Raw genomic sequence first — 20275 nt, forward strand, 5'->3', positions numbered from 1 at the left:
AAAAGAAACTCGCGACTTCTCAAACAAGGTGCCGCGATCGATCGGAAAGCCGGCATTGGGCAAGGGCCATTTCCCGCTAAACCCTAATATCGGAGCCAATCTCCCCTAAGCACTCACTCTTCACACGACGACGACACCACCACCAACTTCGCGCGTGGAAACTCCACGACCATGGAGTCGCGCATCCTCACGCCCGAGCCGGGGCCTCGACAGCGACTACCTAATCTATTCGAAGTCCTCAGCAGAAGGACGCTTGCGCCGGTACGTGGACGGTTTTGTTGACATGCGGGCGCAAACACTGACGACAGCAGGTCGACCTTTTCTCCTTCTACATCTACATGCGCGACGTTCAACGAAGTGTCGACTACCTCGATTTCTGGTAAGCCTTGTACATTCCTGTTACTTGCGAGCGGCAGCAGCCTGCAGGAGGCGATTGAGGGGGTGAAATTGGAAAGTCTTGTGGTGTTTGGGTGGCAGAGCGGGAATTTGGGCAGCGGCAACAATGGCAACCATTGGTGGAGGACGGTGGAAAAATGCTGCATGGACAACACAGCAGTTTGAACAGCACACTTACGCGAATGTTAACTTTAGGCTCGATGTTTCGCAACACATGTCACTGTGTCGACACTACGTACGCGAACTCCGCAGATCTGTCCTCGTCGAGACACCCGACCTCGAGAAGTCCCACTCGAAGCGCTCCTCCCAGATCCTCGACGACTACAACGGCTACAACGAACGTGCAGACTCTTCCGAGCAAGGACCCAGCAATGTATACCGCGACCCGTCCAAGGATCGGCAAACGCCAGATCAACGCCTGTCTGCGTTCTTGAGAAATGATAATGGAAGCCACCACAGCCCACAAAACAGTCAAGGCAGCGGATACGAGTCGGCCGGCACCGCGAATCACGAGCAACCTCCTCGCGCAAGCTTCATGACTGCACACTCTGGCTCCCCGGTGGTCATTACGCAAAGTAACAGCAGTCCTGGACAAACGGTCGCGCGCGCAGATATTCGAGCATCAGCGGAGAAGATTCTTTACACCTTCCTTTTGCCAGGCTCCGAGCGTGAAATTATCCTTCCGCAGGGTATTTTGAACGAGATCACCAACAGTATCGAGCAGGAGGGCAGAGATGATCCGGAGGTGTTTGATGCAGCCAAGGACTACGTATTCCAAGCTATGGAGCGAGACGCATTCCCTGGTTTCCTCCGAGCAAAGGCACTCGGCAACATTGTCCAGCCATCACTCATGCTAAGATTGATCATTGGACTGGTGTCGATTGGTGGGGCGTTCTGGACAGCCTTTGTGCTACTGTTCCTTGACAAGGACAGAGCGACACGATGCTGGCTCATTTTGCCATTCACCGTCGGCATATACTTCCTCGGCACACACCAGTACATGCTGGACCCGATCCTGGCGCTGGTAGGACTCAGCGAGTACACATTCATGAGCTTTGCGAAGGTCAAGGAGCCTTTCGTAAGGTAAGATACCTCAAATCGGGAGCCTCTCGTTCACAATGGCATACTGACCACGTCTCGCAGGAAACTCTTGACAAAACGTGCTTTGACGTGTCTCGCGGGAATGCTGGTTTTGGACGTGGCACTGCTCTGCCTGTTCATCTTCGTACCGGGGAAACGACTATAATATTTGCAATATGGGAGCGAAGCAACGGAGTTTTAGGAGTTCGACAGAGACGGCCGACAGAAACGATGGTCCATCACGCCAGACTGGCTTTTCTGCTGACGTATGAGGGTACCTCGAGGAAGGGAGATTCATAGCTGTTTGAGCGAAAATACTGATTCTTTTCAATCCATCTCCTCATGCTCGATGTCAGAACTGCTGATACCCCCTAGCTCGCCGGGCCTTATCGCGGTTCTTCTCTCGGCCGGCCATCCGCAGATCGACTGGAGACAAATGCGGGGCACCACGCCATGCTTCAAGACTCCACCCGTCTCAGCTCTCCCAGGTTCTCCTCGTTATACCTTTGTCGATCGTTTTTCGTATTTATTCTAACGTAACAGTTTCTATGCAACATTTTTAGACGTCAACAGCCATGCAGTTGGCACCAAAAGAGGTGTGTCTTGACAAGCCCAAGATTTCAAGCAGTGGGGAAAATTGTTCTGCCGCCAAAAAATCCTAACATTACCGTGAGTAGATAGATAAGCTGGTGATCTCCCAGACTGGCTTTCTCGCTCAACGACGACTCGCACGCGGCGTACGACTCAATCGCACCGAAGCCCTGAGTCTGATTGCCAGCGTTCTCCAGGAACTCATCCGCGATGGAGAACACTCAGTCGCCGATCTCATGTCTCTGGGCACGACTTTGCTGGGGAGGAGACATGTCCTACCGAGTGTACCGCATACATTGAGTGAGATGATGGTCGAGGGAACATTCCGGAATGGAACATACCTGGTTACTGTACACAACCCAATCGCTACGGACGATGGAAATCTTGAAAGAGCATTGTATGGGAGCTTTCTGCCTGTTCCTGCGTTGGAGAAATTTCCATGGCCTCCGGTCGAGGGCCTCGGTGCGTGGGAGGCCGAAAAGATGCCTGGTGCATTCATTGCGGTCAAGGGAGAGAAGGGTCGGATAAAGCTGAACGAGGGTAGGAGGAAGATCAGGATAAAGGTCACGAGCAAGGGCGACAGACCAATACAGGTTGGAAGCCACTATCATTTCATTGAAACGAATCCCAAGTTGGAGTTTGATCGGCTCAAGGCGAGAGGTATGCGGCTGGACATTGCAGCCGGAACGAGTGTTCGATTCGAGCCCGGCGATAGCAAGACTGTCACATTGGTGGAAATTGCTGGCCATCAAGTCATTGCGGGTGGAAATGATTTGGCAGCAGGTAGCATCCATGATACGAGCATTACCGACGGCATCCTGCAGCGTCTGCATGCTGGTGGGTTCCTACATGTGGAGCAGCCCACTGCCGATCTGGTACTGGAACCCGTGTCAATGGATCGCGAGAGCTATATTGCCATGTTTGGACCAACTGTAGGTGATAGGATCAGGCTTGGATCTACGGATCTTTGGATTGAGGTTGAGAAGGACATGACTGTTTACGGTGATGAGTGTWCCTTTGGAGGCGGTAAGACCATCCGAGACGGCATGGGGCAGGCTTCTGGGCGTGCTGACGTCGACGCCCTGGACACGGTCATCACTAATGCTGTGATCATCGACTGGACTGGAATCTACAAAGCTGACATTGGTATCAAGAATGGGTTGATTGTGGGAATCGGCAAAGCTGGGAATCCAGACGTTATGGCGGGCGTCGATCCTAAGATGGTCGTGGGAGTGTCGACAGAGGTCATTGCTGCCGAGCACGATATCATCACAGCAGGAGGTTTCGATTCCCACATTCACTTGATCTGCCCGCAACAAGCACAAGAGGCAATCGCAAGCGGCATTACGACTTTCTTGGGCGGTGGAACTGGGCCAAGCACGAGCACAAAAGCTACAACATGCACGCCCAGCAAGAACGCGATCAAATGGATCCTCCAGGCTTGCGACGAGCTACCCGTCAACATCGGCATTACAGGAAAAGGCAATGATTCAGATCCGACAGGGCTGAGAGAACAAGCTGAAGCGGGTGTATGTGGTCTCAAACTTCACGAAGATTGGGGAACAACTCCAAAGACTATTGACAACTGCTTGAACGTCTGCGATGAGCATGACATTCAATGTCTCATTCATACCGACACTCTGAACGAGTCTGGGTTCGTTGAAACCACAGTCGCAGCCTTCAAAGACCGCACGATCCATACATACCACACCGAAGGCGCAGGCGGTGGTCACGCACCCGACATCATTTCTGTTGTCGAGCATAACAATGTGCTTCCCTCCTCTACCAATCCCACCCGACCCWACACGAACAACACTTTGGATGAACATCTCGACATGCTGATGGTCTGTCACCATCTTTCACGCAACATTCCCGAAGACGTCGCCTTTGCGGAATCGCGTATTCGCGCCGAGACGATCGCTGCGGAGGACGTTCTACACGATCTTGGCGCCATCAGTATGATGTCCTCGGATTCCCAAGCCATGGGTCGCTGTGGTGAAGTCATCCTCCGGACTTGGAATACAGCTCACAAGAACAAAGTCCAACGCGGATTCCTCCCAGAAGATGAAGGCACAGACGTCGATAACTTCCGCGTCAAACGATACATCTCAAAGTACACCATCAACCCTGCCATCGCGCAAGGCATGTCTCATCTGATCGGGAGTGTAGAAGTCGGCAAATTCGCCGATCTTGTCCTATGGAACCCAGCGAACTTTGGCGCGAAACCTACGCAAATCATCAAAGGTGGAATGGTATCTTGGAGTCAAATGGGAGATCCCAATGCTTCAATTCCAGCTGTGGAACCTGTGATAATGCGACCTATGTTTGGCGCTATGAATCCTGCATTGAGTGTCATGTGGGTTAGTCAGGCAAGCGTGGAGAAGGGAATTGTGGGTACGTATGGGTTGAAGAAGAGAGTTGAGGCCGTAAAGGGTTGTAGGAACATTGGGAAGAAGGATATGAAGTGGAACGATGCTATGCCTAAGATGAAGGTTGATCCTGAGAGATATGTAAGTGTTGCCGTCCTTCTTCTTGACTAATATGGATATGCTGACTTATGCTTGTGTAGACTGTGGAGGCTGATGGCGTGATTTGCTCTGCTGCGCCGGCGGATAAGTTGCCATTGACGCAGGAGTACTTCATTTATTGAGTGGACTCCTTTGGTCCTTTGAACTTGAGCTTCACGATTGGTAAAGCAGGTCGCATCACTGCGTATTGAACCTTGTGTACGATGAGTTTGGGAGAAGGCCGCGAGAGTCCTTTCTTGACGAAATTATCTCACAGATCAGCCAACATCACTTGTCTGTTCGCTTCGCCGGCGACTCAATGCACGAGTGAACTCTGGGAGGTRTTGACACAGCTCCTTACCGCAAATTTCATCAGCCCGGGGTTGTAATCCACGGATGATGCAAAGTCAATGCACGGGGTCGCTCCAAGTATGCAGCACTGCTTCGATGCTTTGCGGACGAATCCAGTGACCAGCTGTGCGTCTTTGAGGCTCAAATCGATGGCTTCCATCGTTGTTATCGTTTCGTTGTCAACGCAGCGTATGCTTTGTTCGGTAGCAACGAAAAGAACCGTCGTAGTTCCTTCCTGTCATCCTCATACGATGAGTCGTTGATTGGTCGCAATGGCAAACCCCGACTGCGCTGCGCCACGAACGAGTAGAGCCATCTGTGCTTTCGGCCCAAGGCGCGTGTAGGTGTCCCTAGCAGCTGAGTGATTGGACTATTGTAGCCTGCGTGTGAGGTCGCCAAGTCCGCGCACTTTGCGAGCTGTCAGTGCACGTGTCTCTCCGCAATATGCAAKTATTCCTCGTGCTACTCCGTCTTCTTCGCGGTGTTGGAATAGGAAGACAATACAGGTTTGCATCATGCAACCTGCATTTTCATTACAATAGGCTGTGTAGTTGGTATCTCGACTCAGGGCTCTCGCTGATGTTCCAAAGTCATGCTTGTCCCCAAAACTCCGTGCTTCTCAATCCCTCACATTCTGCCTGTCCTACTTATACTGCGGCATCTGCTGCGGCGGCTGGTAACCCTGATTTGGAGGCGGCTGGTACGCTGCGTTCTGATGCTGTCCGTTCCAGCCTTGTGGCGGCTGTCCTTGGTGAGGTTGGTTCTGCAAGGGTATCTGTGCTCCTCCCGCCACCCCATCCATCTGTTGCTGTACGTCTGGTCGATACTTAATATCTTGTCTGAACTGGCAGATGTGAYAGGACACCGCGTGCCATGGCTTCAAGCTGAACGGGATGAGAGGTACGAAGCAGAAGGTGAACCATTCCCTGCGTCGACGCGCATTAGTTTCGCGAATCACCTTGATGGAGCGCAGATCGAATATATCAAGGCTTACCAACGCTTCACGACCTTCCCGCTGTGGTTACCGCAGTTCTGGCATTGTACTGTGATGTTCTCGTAGCCTTTGAGTAGTGATTGGAACGCTAGGAAGGATTGTCAGTACTTGGGCATAGCTCCGCATTGCCGGGGAAGCGGTCGCGACTGACTGTGGGTCCCGCATGTGAAGATGAACGCCATTGTCGATGCTCGTGGGGTCTGTGGTGGTTGGTTTGTATGCTGGTCTCACGTCTGCAGATAATTCTCAAGGTGATGATGTTGCAACCAACTTTCCTACCACCAAGCACTGTCTGCGAGAAGATTGCGTGGCGTTTGCTGGGCGTCGACACTGCGTGGCTGAGCCTGACGATACGCTAGCCCTAGATCAGTTTCAAAGTCCGGGGTAACTTTTGTTGATTCCAACGGTCGGCTGGCGTGTGACAGGAGAACTGCAAAACTCGAAGACGTTTGAGAGTGAGAAGCGTTTGAAGAATACAGCAGCTAGCACGACGAAAAGTGCCATGTCTGAGGCGGAACAGGGGAAGTCGAGAGAGATCAAGTTCGTTCTGTAAAGCTGCTTGTTCCGTATCGTACGTGATTCATTCTATTTTCCGCGCGAAAAGACTGCACGCTGTACCAGGTAACATTACATTGGTGTTGGTCTACTGGGTCTTGAAGAGGAGAATCGCGCAGTGTCCCAGGTAGAAGTAGATGAAGTGCTTGGTCTCTGTGCGGCTGTTAAGCTGATGTCGTCGGATGCATTTTTAGATCACATACCATGCGTGACGAAGCTGCCGAAGTTGCGGCCGACAATACAGTGCCATGTAGCGCCCTTGCGCTCATCGAACTGTAGTACATGTCAGATGGGTCGAGTCAAGCGTAGGTGGAGTGATGCATACGATGCGCTTGATGTGATGTGCGATTTCCTAGAGTTGATGTTAGCATTGGTGCTTGACATGATTGTCGATGTATTCTCACCTTCTCAATCGAGTACTTGTCCATTGCCTCCTGAGCTGCGCGATTGTTAGACTGTCCCTCGTAACACGATCTCACGCATACAACAGACCAACTTCAATAGCCTCCTGCTGCATGTCATCGCTCTGCACATAGAATAGTCAGACAAAACACATCTCGCGTCGTGCAACACTGGTAGAAGAGAGACACACCATGTCCACGGACTTAATCTGGGCTAAGATGTCTGTTAGCTGCGCATATGTGTGATACACGGATGGAGCCGCACTTACCCTCAAGCTTCTCATGCTTCTGGTCTGGCCCGGCGTTGTCATTCATTTGGACAGACATTTTGGCGACGGGTTTGTTATGAGTTTTCGCGTGTATCGGGAGCGTGGATGATGCTGCTTCCAAGTCAGAGGGGTGCGCAGAGGGCAAAGTGCTAGTGACGGTGAGGGTGTTTTGAGGGGCCGCATGGAAATCGCGAATCCTTGCTAGCGCCAAGCGGGAGAAGATGATCGGAGGAAATTTTTCCAAACGCTGATCGAGATCTTCTCTGCATCCCACTCGACATCAGCTGTGAGTGGAAAGCCAACGCCATGGAATCATCCCGCATCTTCATCAAAGGCCTACCGCCTACCTTTTCGGAGGCGGAGTTCCGAAAGCACTTTTCGCAGGCTAAGCGGGAAGTCACCGACGTGAAAATCTTCCCCAACAGAAGAATTGGCTATGTTGGCTACAAGACGCCAGAAGACGCGCAAAAAGCAGTCAAATACTTCAACAAGACTTTCATACGCATGAGCCGTATTGGTGTTGAGTTGGCCAGACCGATTGAGGACTCAAAGAGCGCCAGAAGTCATGGAAGCGCGCCGACTGCCCGACGCGACATGGAAGGCGATGACGCAGCCACAGGCGCAAACCTACTCAAGCGCAAGCGAGACGCTCCTCCCGAGGAGCAAGATCCGAAGCTCAAGGAGTTTCTGGATGTCTACAAGCCGAAGAGCAAGAAGAATGCCTGGGAGCCTGAAGATGTGGCCGTCCCAGTTGATGCAATGGCTGCGGATGATGTCGTCATCCCAGTTGTCGCTGCTGAGGCACAGAGCGACGACGAGTATGAGCAAGTACCAAAGAAGACGAAAAGGTCAAAACAGGAAGTCGGATCTATTGCTGCCGTGCAAAAGGAAGAGGCTCAGCCTGTGCTGGCGGAAGGAGGATCTGAGGAGGTAGAGGACCCACCGATACAGCAAAACCCCAATGTACCTGTATCAGACGCCGACTGGGCACGTTCAAGAACCAGTAGGCTGCTCGGCTTGCTTGATGACGATGAAGAGGAAGAAGCGACAGGAGGCGTCACAAAGCAAGGCTCCGACGTATCATCGGACGATGAGATGGAAGTCGACAAGCCGACGCAGCTTGTCGAGGCAACGCACAAGGCTCCCGAGCAGGTGGCATCAATACCCACCCCGCCTGCAGACGCCGGCTCCCCGAATGATGAACACGCCGACCCTGAGATTCAAGCTGTCCGATCTAGCATGCGACTCTTCGTCCGCAATCTGCCCTACGATGCGCAGAAGGAGGACCTACAAGCCGAGTTCGCGCCATTTGGAAGCCTTGAAGATGTAAGTCAACATCTCCCGTCATTTCACCTCTGTTACATGATGAGCCCTGATAGGGACAACTTATGCTACGGCATTTGATGAGATCCAGGGACTGTATTTTAGTAGATGCTTGTCTTTTCTGATAACATGACCTCAACCACTCCTACCATATCGCCTGCAAATGGGGAATCAACAGCTAACATGCAAACTGCAGGTACACGTCCCTCTTGACCCTAAGACTGGAGCTGGCAAGGGCTTCGCATACATCCAATTCAGCAGTCCGGATGCCGCTGAGGCCGCCTTCATTGATCGGGACGGTCAAACCTTCCAAGGGCGACTGATACACGTGCTGCCTGGTTCCGCCAGACGTGAGAACAAGTTGGACGAATTTGAGCTATCCAAGCTGCCACTCAAGAAGCAGCAGCAGATCAAGCGCAGACGAGAAGCTGCGACGTCCACTTTCAACTGGAACGCGCTTTACATRAATGCTGATGCTGTAGTGTCAAGCGTTGCCGAGAAGCTTGGTCTCTCCAAGTCGGAAGTTTTGGATCCAACCAGCAGCGATGCCGCTATCAAGCAAGCCCACGCCGAGACACACATCATCCAAGAAACGAAATCATTCTTCAAACAGCAAGGCGTAGATCTAGACTCGTTTAAAAGAAGTCAACGCGGAGAGACCGCGATTCTTGTAAAGAACATTCCGTTTGACTGCAGCCGAGACGAGCTCAAGCGCTTGTTTGAGGAGCAAGGAGACGTCAAGAAATTTCTCATGCCGCCAGCTGGCACTATTGCCATTGTGGAATTTCTGAACGCGGCTCAATGCAAGGCTGCGTTTGCGGCACTTGCTTACCGAAAGGTGAAAAGCTCGGTTCTTTTCTTGGAAAAGGCACCCAAGGATGTCTTCTCCGGCACTGCGACTGGTGAAGTCGCTGGCCAGACACGCGATGGAGTAAGCAAAGTCTCCACATCTGATCTCAAAGATCCAGACCAGCACGTTGCGGAGACTGGCGGGACTGCCACATTGTTTGTGCGAAATCTCAACTTCAGCACTACCAATGCAGTGTTGACGGAGGCCTTCAACGCGCTCGATGGCTTCTTGTCTGCTCGTGTCAAGACAAGGACAGATCCGAAGAAGCCTGGACAAATCCTGAGCATGGGCTTCGGATTCTTGGAGTTTGCCAGCGCCAGACAAGCCCAAGCCGCCTTGGAAGCCATGGATGGCCATCTACTGGAAGGCCATAAGCTGCAGATTCGTGCAAGTCACAAAGGTGCTGATGCTGCAGAAGATCGTAAAAAGGCAGATGCTGCGAAGAAGTTGGCCGGACAGCGCACCAAGGTCATCATCAAGAACTTGCCGTTTGAAGCGACCAAGAAAGATGTGCGCGCTCTCTTCGGCGCATATGGCCAATTGCGCAGTGTTCGCGTGCCAAAGAAGATGAATAGTGCCGCTCGTGGGTTTGCATTTGCGGATTTCACGACCGTCAAGGAAGCGCAAAGCGCAATGGATGCGTTGAAGGACACTCATCTGCTTGGTCGCAGACTTGTTCTCGACTTTGCTTCTGAGGATCCCGAGGACGCTGAGGCCGAGATTGAAAGGATGCAGCAAAAGGTTGGCGCACAAGTCAACAAGGTTGCACTGCAGAAGCTCACCAGTGGTGGGAGGAAGAAGTTCACCACTGCGAACGAGGAAGAGGAGGGTTAGCGTCGAACGTCCCCTGTTCTCAACTCGCCCGGCGTGTTGGCGCAGTTCGTCGCAGCGCAACAGCAGATCTGGCCTCCAGGCTTGCAGCTGCATCACGTGAATGATCCAGTCATCCCGCGACGACCTACCCCTTGCGTGAGTTGATGCGACCTACGATGCGACCTAAGGTTGTGAAACTGCAACTTGGGAACGCTTGACGATCGTACAGGTATCGGATTCTGGAGTCTAAGAACTCCGCTGCGAGGCAGACGTCTTCTACCCTGAGGACGCGAGTAGTGATGATGCTTACATTCCGCAGCTATGCTATTGCATTCCTACTTTGAGGTCTCATTTGAAGAAATGCTCACCGCGCCAAGCTGATGATATCCCTCTCTCGATCAGCGACGTATCGTCACCTGCAATGCCCTTGCACTAGCTTTGATGGTCCCGCCTTGCCGGTGGAGGCTATTCTATCAGTTCGCGCTCATGCAGTCAATCGGCAACCTTGCCGGACCACCTTCACACACTGCTTGAGCAGTCAGGAACGAGATTACATGGTCTCCTCCTGGGTCCCTGTCGGCGACACAAGGCTAAGTCAGCAAGCACACCCTTCCTTAGATGATTATGGTCGTGAAGTGGCCAGTGTATATACTTTGCTGCTACTAGCAACGACGATCTATCTTCGTCTCTTCAGCCTGGAAGTGCTGCCGCTCATTCATCAATACCATTCCTTGCCAAATCCAACTTAATACACACTCATTCTTTTCTCCTGTCATAGTCTCCGCTCGGCGAATCACAGGAATCACAGCCTGATCAGTCAAGCATTCCTTTTTGAAGCATTCTTTCACTGCGTGCCTCGTCCGGATTGCTCTCACAATGATTCAGCCAGCACGGGTCTTACCCTCAAACGCACCACCACTCCACGAGGCTGGTGGCAGTCATGTGTCCCGAGTCTTGCAAGAGCACTCCGGCAACCGTCAACAGAACGACTACACTTATGCACATGACTCTGGGCAGAAGTACCCTGCTGCAGTGTTGACGGAGAACAGCTACGCCGGTCATCAGCCACATCAGCCCGCCCACATCTATCGGCAGACGCCGTTGCAACGGCACAACTATCGCTATGCACGACACCAACTTGGCAGTGATGATCAGGTCAAGGCGGAGAAGCTTGCGAAGCATCTCTATACGCGGTTCACGCATTCTGATCATTATATGAAGTATCGCAACAAGCAAGGTGGGAAGGGAGATAAAGGAGGCGCCGACAAGATCTGGCCCGATCGGTTGGAGTTGGCATTCTTTCAAGGTATGCTCGTCATGTCTCCTGTGATGACCTCCTCGCCCACTGATTGTTGATAGCACTGGTCCGTTGGCCACCGATGGGTCGTCGCAAGCTTCACCACAAGGACAAGCAACGCGGACGGAATGAACTCATTGCCGACTATATTGAAGAGCTTACGGGAGAGGCTCGTACACGAAAGCAAGTGTCCAGCCACATTCAAGTCTTGAAGCCATTCGTTGAGGGKGACTCCTTCATCATGAAGTGGCTATCAAAAGAAGATTTGTGTGGTGGTGGCCACCCTGGTCGCTGGTATGGCAATTCTGGACATGGTGGTGGTAGGATGAGATCAAATTATCCTGTCACCGCGCCACCGCACAACCTACGCAATTCCGCTCCTTCAATGACACAATACGACTCTCACGCACTGGCAAAGGTAAAGGGAATGCTCGAAGTGTTTGAGCCGACCGACTTTCAGATGTTCGTGCAGAGAAAGTATGGAGAAGACTCTGTCGATCGCCTACATACGTACACTGGGTCCATCACGCATCCGCGGCAACCCGACCAACAAGTACAAGATTGGCCTACATTCGCAGAGCAGTATCCTCTTCTCACAACTATGCATACACAGCGACCGCTTGACTGCAACATACTGGTAGCGAATGCATCACTTGCATTCCCAACCGAAGATTGGAAGAACAAAGATGGAAGCGCCCTCCCCGGCGTCGAACTTGGTATCTCATTCCTCTGCAGCAGTCGACACTTACCTGCGAATTCCCAGGTTCAGTGTCAAAACAACTTCTACAAGGATGGCAAGTTCCTGAAGGACCATAGCGGACACAGCGCGGTTCCCTTAACGCTTTCCGAGGATGGCAGCACTGTAGAGACTCAGGTCAAGTTTGGAAGCCTCTTCTRGGCAAGGACGCTTTCACACTTGGCTGGACGACTGCAGAGTGGCGATCAATCAAGAGATCCTATAGAGGATGTGTCGGCTTACATCAATGGCATCACTGCTTCTCAAGAAATTATGCTCACGACTGAACACGGCCATGAAAGATTGCTCGTCATCTATTGGAAATTCAGACTCTCCACTGGAACGCGAGGACGAGCTTATTGGCAGAAGATCAAGATGCCTGCATCGCCTTCGAAAGTGGAGTACATTCAACAACCAAAAGATCGATCTGATTCGGTCCACGATTATAATCTGCAATTTGGAGATGCTTCCACTTCGCAGCATCATCAGTTGCAACATCAAATTCCGAATCAGCCGAGTCTGCAATCTCCGTTCGAATACGACAGCAGCTCAGGCTCTGCGCCCACGTCTGTCACATGGCCATCTCACATGGAAGACATCACCAACACCGCTCCCGTCAGCGCGATAGAGTTCACGGGAGACAACAGCTTCGACTTCAGTGGCGGTAATATTAATTTATCTTATGACCCATCCTTCGATCTCAGCACATTCGATAGCTCAGCGTTCGATTTTGCGGCCACGACCGATTTCGCCGCAGACCCAGCACTACAAGATTACTCGACGCAAGACTTTTCAACGCAGTGGTGCGACAACTATGCTGCATTCGACACACAACACTCACTTGATACGAATACCTCAGCGTACCCGATGACGACAGCAGACTCGCAGTCTCTGCTCGCATACGATTCTCAGCAGTCGATGGGATCAGCATACCCCGTGACCGTTGAATCTCAATCGCAAAATATCTTCGACAGCTTCGAGCCTCATTACGAGCAATCGTTCAACGTCGGACATGATGGACAAGCTTATGGTGGTGCAGGGCAGGACGCACTAAAGGATGATGACCCTCTGGCTACTCTGGCGGATGCGTCGTATGTGGCTAGTGAGATGGTGTCGCATCAGAACGAACACCACACGCAGTAATGATTAATGGTTAATGTGCAGATACCCTCTTTTAATCGCTAATGATGGATGGCATGGCGTAGTTAGGGAGATACATCCTAGAGTAATGAGTTAGATGTGGTGGTATCGCATTGGATTGCTACCACAACCCCAACCCTAGAACGCCATCTCGCCCGAAGCCTTGTCACCATTCCTATTGACGACCGTCTTCCTTGCCACTTGTTGTCTATAAAGAGCGGAGTGTTGCAATTGTACCTGGACGAGRATGTAAATTATGTACAAACCTACCTTAGTAGTAACGAGTCAAAGGGTCAAGCGGTGAATCGAAGTGTATGGGGACATATAGCCCAGTTACAACAAACATGATCAAAAATTTCAATACATGGCAGAATGATATACACTAGCATTAGTAAAGACAGTCGCTTAACCTATCCTCTCAAACGTCACACGCCCCAATTTGTCCTCGGATGGACGTTCACCAGTTCTGCAAATCCAGAGCCTGTGAATGTCAAGTCAGCTATAAACTTGCACAGTTTTTGATCAGGCTCACCCTTGATGTCCACCGTGAACTCGGTCAAAGCCTCCTTGAGCTGCCCAAGTTTGCTCCATCTCCTGCCTGTGCTTCGACTTGGGCTTCTTCTCAGCCAGTCTGATCTTCTCAAAGTACAYGTAGGCGGCGTAGAACACTGAGCTGGTGTTTCCCATTCGTGGACCCTTCTTACTGCGGAAGTCGGCAAGCTGCTTGCTCTGGATCTTGGTGCCTGTGTGGAGTTGTGCTGTCAGATCGCGGCAGAAACTCGCTTGCGTGACGCCCGGCTTCACAAGATGTGCGTTGATCTTCTTGCGAATCTCATCACACGTTTCGTACACTTCCACATCCGTGTTCTCCTCTCCCGGAAGGGTAATCCCGCTGATAWCGGGCATCTGAACAGCACTACTACCAGAGGCTGCAGTTGCTTTGGCCTTCTTCGGCGCTTTCACGCCGGCCAATTCTCGCTTTTTGAAGAATTCCCAAGCATTCCCGTATGACAGGCTCTCCGCGCCCTTCATGGGCCCATTCTGAGCCAGAAAGCTGCTCAAGCTCTTGGTGCTCACTCCAATAGCATCCGAGAATTCACCTTTTTTCATCTGTCCAGACTCCAGAAATCGTCTGATCATGCCGCGGACCTGGTTGCAGCTTGTATCAATCGGCATGCCTTCTAGGTCGAAGTCCTCGAGATCGAGTTGCGGAACTGGTTCCTGTGCCTTTCGTTTCGTCCCCGCCGCCTGTTCCAGAGTTTGGAGCGTCTTGGAAGGGGCATTGTGGTCGTCGTCGTTAATAACTATAGTTGCTGGTTGCGTATTGGCAAGCCTCGAGGTTGCATCTCCAAGCACCTGGCGGTCTGACATGCTGACAACAAGACTGCGATCGTTCTAATTGACCGATACTTAGCGAAAACTTCAAACCATGTGCGTCGGTCGACACCGCGATTGTAAGACTCCCGCTATGATGGTCTCGTCCCGCAGAGGTAGACTGTGCTTTGCGTCGAAATACTTGCGTGCTGTGATGATGAGACTATCAACTTACATGATCGAGTTTACGATTTGATTCGCTGGAAGCTACAATGAAGTCGATAAAAGACGGCGCAAGTGGAAAGAGGAGGTGAGGTCGTAGTGAAGCAAAAGAAGTGAGCATGGAACGCGTGGGACGCGATTGTTTTGATGACGCGCCGTCGATCTCCGAAACTTTAAATCTCGCCTACGACCCCTCCACTCTCCTGAGTCCTCACGTTCTGGCATGCACTGACGACCTCACCAACTTTCTTACGACAATGGAAACGCACGTTTGAACACGCTTATCGGCGCCTGGTAGCCCTTGGGATTCAGACTGGGATGGCAGATGTGCTCAGTATTCGATGCTATGAACTCTACATGTGTCCTCACAACTCTACACCGACTACAACAGCCTGCCTGGTGATCACTGTAGTACGTGCCTTTTCGAAAATGTCGGCAAGCATAGTGTAGGTCTTGAAATACCAGGAACATGCTTTGTTGAAGAAGATGTAGTCTGGAATGGTCGAAGTTTGATCATCGAAGCTGGAAAACGATCCAATACGATCGCATATCGTCTCTCCTCTGGAACAGACAGGCCTGGCATCAGATACTGGAGAAGATTCGGTCGTCAACGAATTCCTATTTGCCAATCATAGTCTCCGGGCCGTCGACAGTGTTGAATTGCAATTGGGATATGACCGGAGACGCCCCAACTCCTTCCCAGGTCCCAGGGTTGCTCACCATCGCTGGGATCTATCGCTGCATACCGGATGTCTGAGCTATTATTAGCACGATACTACGTAGTATAAGGCACTTGATCAACACATGTTGTAGGTCACTATTCTGAGGAGTAGGACGCCAAGTCCCAATGATACCATGCTGGAGATTATAGAAAGGCCGGAGTGAGTGGCCGCAAATAGCGTTCATCATGACTTCTTCTCTTACACAGTGCTTCTCTCGGTCAACTCGTAGGCCAAGGAAAGATCGCCGTTCGAGAATCTAGCACGAGGCTGACTACAGCACACTGACTTCTTGAACAACCCGTCAGTCGAGACCTGCAATCCGTCACGGACGTCAGCCAAGAGCGATCACGAACCGCCCACCTATGTTGCGATAGCTGAGTGTAACAGGCACTTGTATGTTGCACTTTATGCGGAGTTTCTCCTAGGTTTGTRGATTAGGCTGTACAACTTCTCGCTCCCGGCTTCATAGGCTACAGCCTTCCAATCATCATAGTTCTTTCCCGAGCTTCTTAAACGCTAAACGAAGCAATGGATAAACACAATCTGAACCTTGGGCAAAACATCAGGCTTTGAAGGCACCATCGCGTGATCTTTGTAGTCGTTCCCGGCTCTTTCTTCTCCTCCACAGCACAGGCGCGAGACAGCTGCTCAGCGCCACGATTGCAAGTAAGCAGGACACTAAAGGATGCTGGACGAGCCACAGCACGACGGCGACATCATCTCCATGCCAAGTACCGCCAGGACTATGGCCGAAGAAAGTGTATTCCTCGGAATAGAACTGATTTGGTAGGACGAACCAGTCGTCTGCTCCTGCAGGATCAAGTCAGCAAACAGCTCCCTTATCAAATCGCTAACTTCTCACCCGTACTATTGCCCTTGGGCTGCGAGCCATGCGTCAGAAACCACTTCTTCAGCATGTCGCTGGTAAACTGTGGGCCCGTGCTCCAGAAGATAGTTAGATAGGGGAAGATCAGGTTCCGATTTCGCTTGGCAAGATTTTCCAACATGAGTCCAAGCACTGGATGTCCTGGCCGGGCAGCCATCAAGTCGTTATTCAAACCCAGCGGCGAGGCTTCAGGGAACCACGCAGGGAAGTCGAGAAGAGGTTCTAGCGGCCGGCGACAAGAAATGTCCATGTCCATATACACGCCGCCATGATGCCAGAGAATGAAGTATTTGAGAGCGTCGATGCGTTGGATAGGGTGCCTGTAGCTGTCATATGTGGGGAGGAACCATGAATAGTGCTCTTCTAGTAGTTTTCGGCCTTCAGTCTGATTCCACACTTCTATGGCATACAGCGGATTGTGTTTCTGACACAGACTGGGAGCCCGTGAGCCAAGTGAAGGTAGCTTTGAGATATCTAGGTGAGAAGTGTAGAGGTCTTTGAACCAGATGAAGTGAATCTTTGGCGGGATCGTGTCCGAGGAAGATCGTGAACTGTTTGYGTGGAAGTGTCGTACATAATCGAATTGTCTTCGTTCAAGGCCCTTCCAATCTTTGGAGCGAAGCTTATCTGCGTATACGGCAGGGAAGTGCTCAAAGGTGATGTGTTGACTGCTGAGGAAGCCTTGAAAGCGGTATTGGTTGGAGGTGTATATCAAGGATCCAGTGATGCAGCATAGCAATAGGAGCGCACCTAAGTAACGACTTAGGCATGAGGTAGGAAATGTCATTGTTGCAGGGGAGAAAATAAGCGAGACWGACAAGCCATAAGGGCGTAGTTGCCTGGAAGGATGAGTGCGCCATGTCTGTTTGCTTCTGGCTTGAGATGAGAGATCGACGACCAGCCCAGCGAGTCACAGAGGTTTTTGTTCGAAGACGCGCGAGCAAAGTGTCTCAGCCTAGGAAGCCAAATGATCCTGTACACCTACCATGTGGATTTGAACGCGGTGTCGATCATGAGCTCTCTCAGGCGATGACAGTGATTCCTTGTTGCTTAATGGGTTAGCCTGACGACGAAATTTCGACAAGCTTATGCCAATGAGCTCTCTTTAGACAAGAGCTTGACCGCCGTCTACTTGCTTTGGCACTTCATGGATCTGACTTCGGTCAAATTGGACATGATTATCCCGGTGGCATGCTTGGCAAAAGTCTCCTTATATGTCCACGAACCAAAAGCGTGCTACAGCCTGCATGAGAAGTGGCGAAGGTGGCATGCCGTTGCAATGGGATAAATGAGCGCTCCGTCGACCAAAATAGAAGGAATCCAGTCACTGAGGTATCGTTCATGCCGACCAAGCTTGTTTTCAAGTCCGCAAGTCATAGCACAGTACCAGTATATCCCGCACTGCAATCCGCAGAACATTTTCGTCGCCTCAATCTTTGTTCCATCGCGAACTTCGGCAAATGTAGGGGAATGCCGGATCAGGCAATAGATGTAGCTGTTCCAGAGGTTGTTCGTATACCACCATCCTACCGTGAGCATGCCGAAGCTTGAGTCAGCTGCGCCCCCTCTTTGTCGCGTCTTCAAGAAGGTTTCACTGTTTTCCTAATACCTCCTTTCGTTCAGCTTGGTCTTGACCAAAGAAGTAGATGTGAAGACTTTGAAATTGGAATAGCACACTTACGCAGGATCGGCGTGATCGATCCTCATCATTGTCGAGCCACGGTCGCAGGATCAATCAGGAGAACCGCCTAATCCGCTGGCCAGTGAGCCAACGACATCCATGAGAAGAGCGTGCCGCTCGGAGGGATCGACTCGGCGTGCGTTCATTGTAATGCGTTGAAGTACTGTTCCACGCAGGCCGCACAGATTTCGAAGATGTTAGCCATTCATTTAGACGGAGCGGCGAAGTGTTTTGAGCCGCGGCATGGTGGGCCGCCTGCTGCACCAGTCACAACGTCCCGGAGAGTTGAGGCATGCATTCGAGGTGATGTTCAGTGAGACGACAGACCTCCGAGGACGGGGATTGTGATGTTTTGATCGCTTGCGTACACCGTGCACGGACCATATCCACTCTCACCTACCTTCGTCGAAGCAGGAACACTTCAACGTCCACTCTTTACACTACAAAATTGCTGAAGACCCAGGCGAAGTCGCCACCGAAATCTAAAGAGCAGTACAAACGCAAGTAAGATGTCGTATCTCTTGAAATCTCCATCTCACGAGACCGAGAGCCTGCTAAGCAGGATCTACGTTTTGACCCAATCAACCCGTGGGTGCGAGAAACGTGCATGTACTGCTGCTCCTGGATCAGCGTGTCCACGCTGACTACACCATCACGACCTGTACCCACTCGGTCCTTTGCGACAGAATACGTGGGCGAGAATGTTCGTCCTACGGTAGCTTCTCTCCGTGATCTCTAACATGGCCGTCTTTGGCAAGACTGGCTCTCGGACCTTGAAACTAGGAGGCATAATCATCACTCTGGGTATCCTGATCCATTTGGGAGTCCGGATCAAAGCATTCATCCACATCTTCTTTGAGCATGCCGGCGTTCTTTTGGATCAGGAAGCAATCCAACATGCCCACACGGCAGGAGATGTCAGACCGCTGGTCGTACCGCGCATAACTCATCAGATATTCCACAATTGGACGCATCCTGGAGATGAGACTTTGCCGGRAGACTGGAATGCTACCCGACAGACGTGTCTCGATGCGAACAAAGATTGGGTCCATCATCTCTGGACCGACAGATCTTCGGAGGAATTCATCACGAACGAGTATACTTGGTTCTTGCCTACATACAAAAGCTTCAAATTTCCAGTGCAGAAGATTGATGCTTTGAGATACTTTCTCATGCGCCATTACGGTGGGATCTACATCGACCTCGACAATGGGTGTGAGACTAATCTGGAGCCCTTGAGATACYACCCAGCTTGGACGACAGATGGCGGACATGGTGCGCTCAGCAATAACATCCTCGGCGCGGAACCAAATCATCCTTACTGGATCGCGATGACGGAGTCCATCATCTCGCATGCATGGAACTACCCTTTGCCATATCTCACCATCAGCTACGCCACTGGACAGTGGTTTCTGACGAAAACATGGGAGGAGTATCATCAAAAGCTACCTCCGAGTGGAGCACGTCTGACCAGAGTACTGATGGATGGCCGTCCAGGAAAACCGCCATGGGTGTTTTTCAACCACACCCGTGGTGGGACCTGGGATAATTGGGACAATCGTCTGTTTGGTTGGATCGGGGACCATTTGGGACTGGTGGCATTGATGGTACTATCAACGTGTATTCTGTGCGGCCTGGCGGTGTCTTCATGCTCATCCGCGATGAGGAGAAGACAGAGGGCGAGCTATGGATTGGTGAAGAACATGCAGTGACGAACTTCAAACTCTTCTGATGCCGGCGTCTGGCACGATAAGACGGTCTGTATTGGTAGAGCGATGCGCCTGAAAAGACCCGGCATCGACTCCGACTAGAGCAGACATTCATCAACCACGCCAGAAAGACTTCTGACTTTTCCTGCTAATTGGACGGCCAAATGAACACTCGTTTGCTGGGCGGGTGTGAATCAATGATTAAGACGCATAATGGTCCAAGAGATTCACAAATGTTCGGATTGCTTATATGTACTAGATCAAAGGCGAGTCTATTGAACATTCGTCTCTTGCCAAACCCGAAGTTGAGTTCTTGGCCCCGCTTGGCTGTAGATTGTGAGTAACTCACATGATCTTCACGCCATGGATCTAGCTCCTGAGCTCTATTGGACGGCCATTAAACCCGCATCACAATGCATGTATGCTCCATACATTGGC

At 51.4% G+C, this 20275-nt stretch overlaps 9 protein-coding genes; 5 read left to right on the forward strand and 4 right to left on the reverse strand.

The window, feature by feature from the left end:
- Positions 1 to 171: 171 nt before the first annotated feature.
- On the forward strand, positions 172 to 1642 carry RCC_02004 (probable RAX1 Protein involved in determination of budding patterns; the record flags this gene model as incomplete). XM_023767288.1 has 4 exons in its annotated part: positions 172 to 261; positions 312 to 379; positions 592 to 1479; positions 1540 to 1642. 4 exons carry the CDS (start codon positions 172 to 174, stop codon positions 1640 to 1642), a joined length of 1149 nt encoding a protein of 382 aa, XP_023623056.1.
- Positions 1643 to 2051: 409 nt separating this feature from the next.
- On the forward strand, positions 2052 to 4717 carry RCC_02005 (probable urea amidohydrolase (urease) alpha subunit; the record flags this gene model as incomplete). XM_023767289.1 has 3 exons in its annotated part: positions 2052 to 2072; positions 2154 to 4577; positions 4637 to 4717. 3 exons carry the CDS (start codon positions 2052 to 2054, stop codon positions 4715 to 4717), a joined length of 2526 nt encoding a protein of 841 aa, XP_023623057.1.
- Positions 4718 to 5568: 851 nt separating this feature from the next.
- Positions 5569 to 6101, reverse strand: RCC_02006 (uncharacterized protein; the record flags this gene model as incomplete). XM_023767290.1 has 3 exons in its annotated part: positions 5569 to 5851; positions 5920 to 6007; positions 6071 to 6101. 3 exons carry the CDS (start codon positions 6099 to 6101, stop codon positions 5569 to 5571), a joined length of 402 nt encoding a protein of 133 aa, XP_023623058.1.
- A 461-nt stretch (positions 6102 to 6562) lies between these two features.
- RCC_02007 (probable dynein light chain type 1) lies at positions 6563 to 7202 on the reverse strand (the record flags this gene model as incomplete). XM_023767291.1 has 7 exons in its annotated part: positions 6563 to 6627; positions 6678 to 6747; positions 6800 to 6826; positions 6879 to 6913; positions 6967 to 7000; positions 7067 to 7089; positions 7145 to 7202. The coding sequence occupies 7 exons, from the start codon at positions 7200 to 7202 to the stop codon at positions 6563 to 6565; spliced, it is 312 nt and encodes a 103-aa protein (XP_023623059.1).
- Positions 7203 to 7450: 248 nt separating this feature from the next.
- RCC_02009 (related to RNA-binding protein (RRM superfamily)) lies at positions 7451 to 10151 on the forward strand (the record flags this gene model as incomplete). XM_023767292.1 has 2 exons in its annotated part: positions 7451 to 8470; positions 8664 to 10151. The coding sequence occupies 2 exons, from the start codon at positions 7451 to 7453 to the stop codon at positions 10149 to 10151; spliced, it is 2508 nt and encodes an 835-aa protein (XP_023623060.1).
- Positions 10152 to 11006: 855 nt separating this feature from the next.
- On the forward strand, positions 11007 to 13306 carry RCC_02010 (uncharacterized protein; the record flags this gene model as incomplete). XM_023767293.1 has 2 exons in its annotated part: positions 11007 to 11436; positions 11490 to 13306. 2 exons carry the CDS (start codon positions 11007 to 11009, stop codon positions 13304 to 13306), a joined length of 2247 nt encoding a protein of 748 aa, XP_023623061.1.
- Positions 13307 to 13708: 402 nt separating this feature from the next.
- On the reverse strand, positions 13709 to 14674 carry RCC_02011 (uncharacterized protein; the record flags this gene model as incomplete). XM_023767294.1 has 2 exons in its annotated part: positions 13709 to 13784; positions 13836 to 14674. The coding sequence occupies 2 exons, from the start codon at positions 14672 to 14674 to the stop codon at positions 13709 to 13711; spliced, it is 915 nt and encodes a 304-aa protein (XP_023623062.1).
- A 1449-nt stretch (positions 14675 to 16123) lies between these two features.
- Positions 16124 to 17234, reverse strand: RCC_02012 (uncharacterized protein; the record flags this gene model as incomplete). XM_023767295.1 has 2 exons in its annotated part: positions 16124 to 16371; positions 16424 to 17234. 2 exons carry the CDS (start codon positions 17232 to 17234, stop codon positions 16124 to 16126), a joined length of 1059 nt encoding a protein of 352 aa, XP_023623063.1.
- Positions 17235 to 18868: 1634 nt separating this feature from the next.
- Positions 18869 to 19840, forward strand: RCC_02013 (related to SUR1 protein; the record flags this gene model as incomplete). Its single annotated transcript, XM_023767296.1, has 1 exon — positions 18869 to 19840. The coding sequence occupies one exon, from the start codon at positions 18869 to 18871 to the stop codon at positions 19838 to 19840; it is 972 nt and encodes a 323-aa protein (XP_023623064.1).
- Between the last annotated feature and the right edge of the window lie 435 nt (positions 19841 to 20275).

The sequence above is a fragment of the Ramularia collo-cygni genome (assembly GCF_900074925.1).
Source record: "Ramularia collo-cygni strain URUG2 genome assembly, contig: RCC_scaffold02, whole genome shotgun sequence".
Lineage (NCBI taxonomy): Eukaryota > Fungi > Ascomycota > Dothideomycetes > Mycosphaerellales > Mycosphaerellaceae > Ramularia > Ramularia collo-cygni.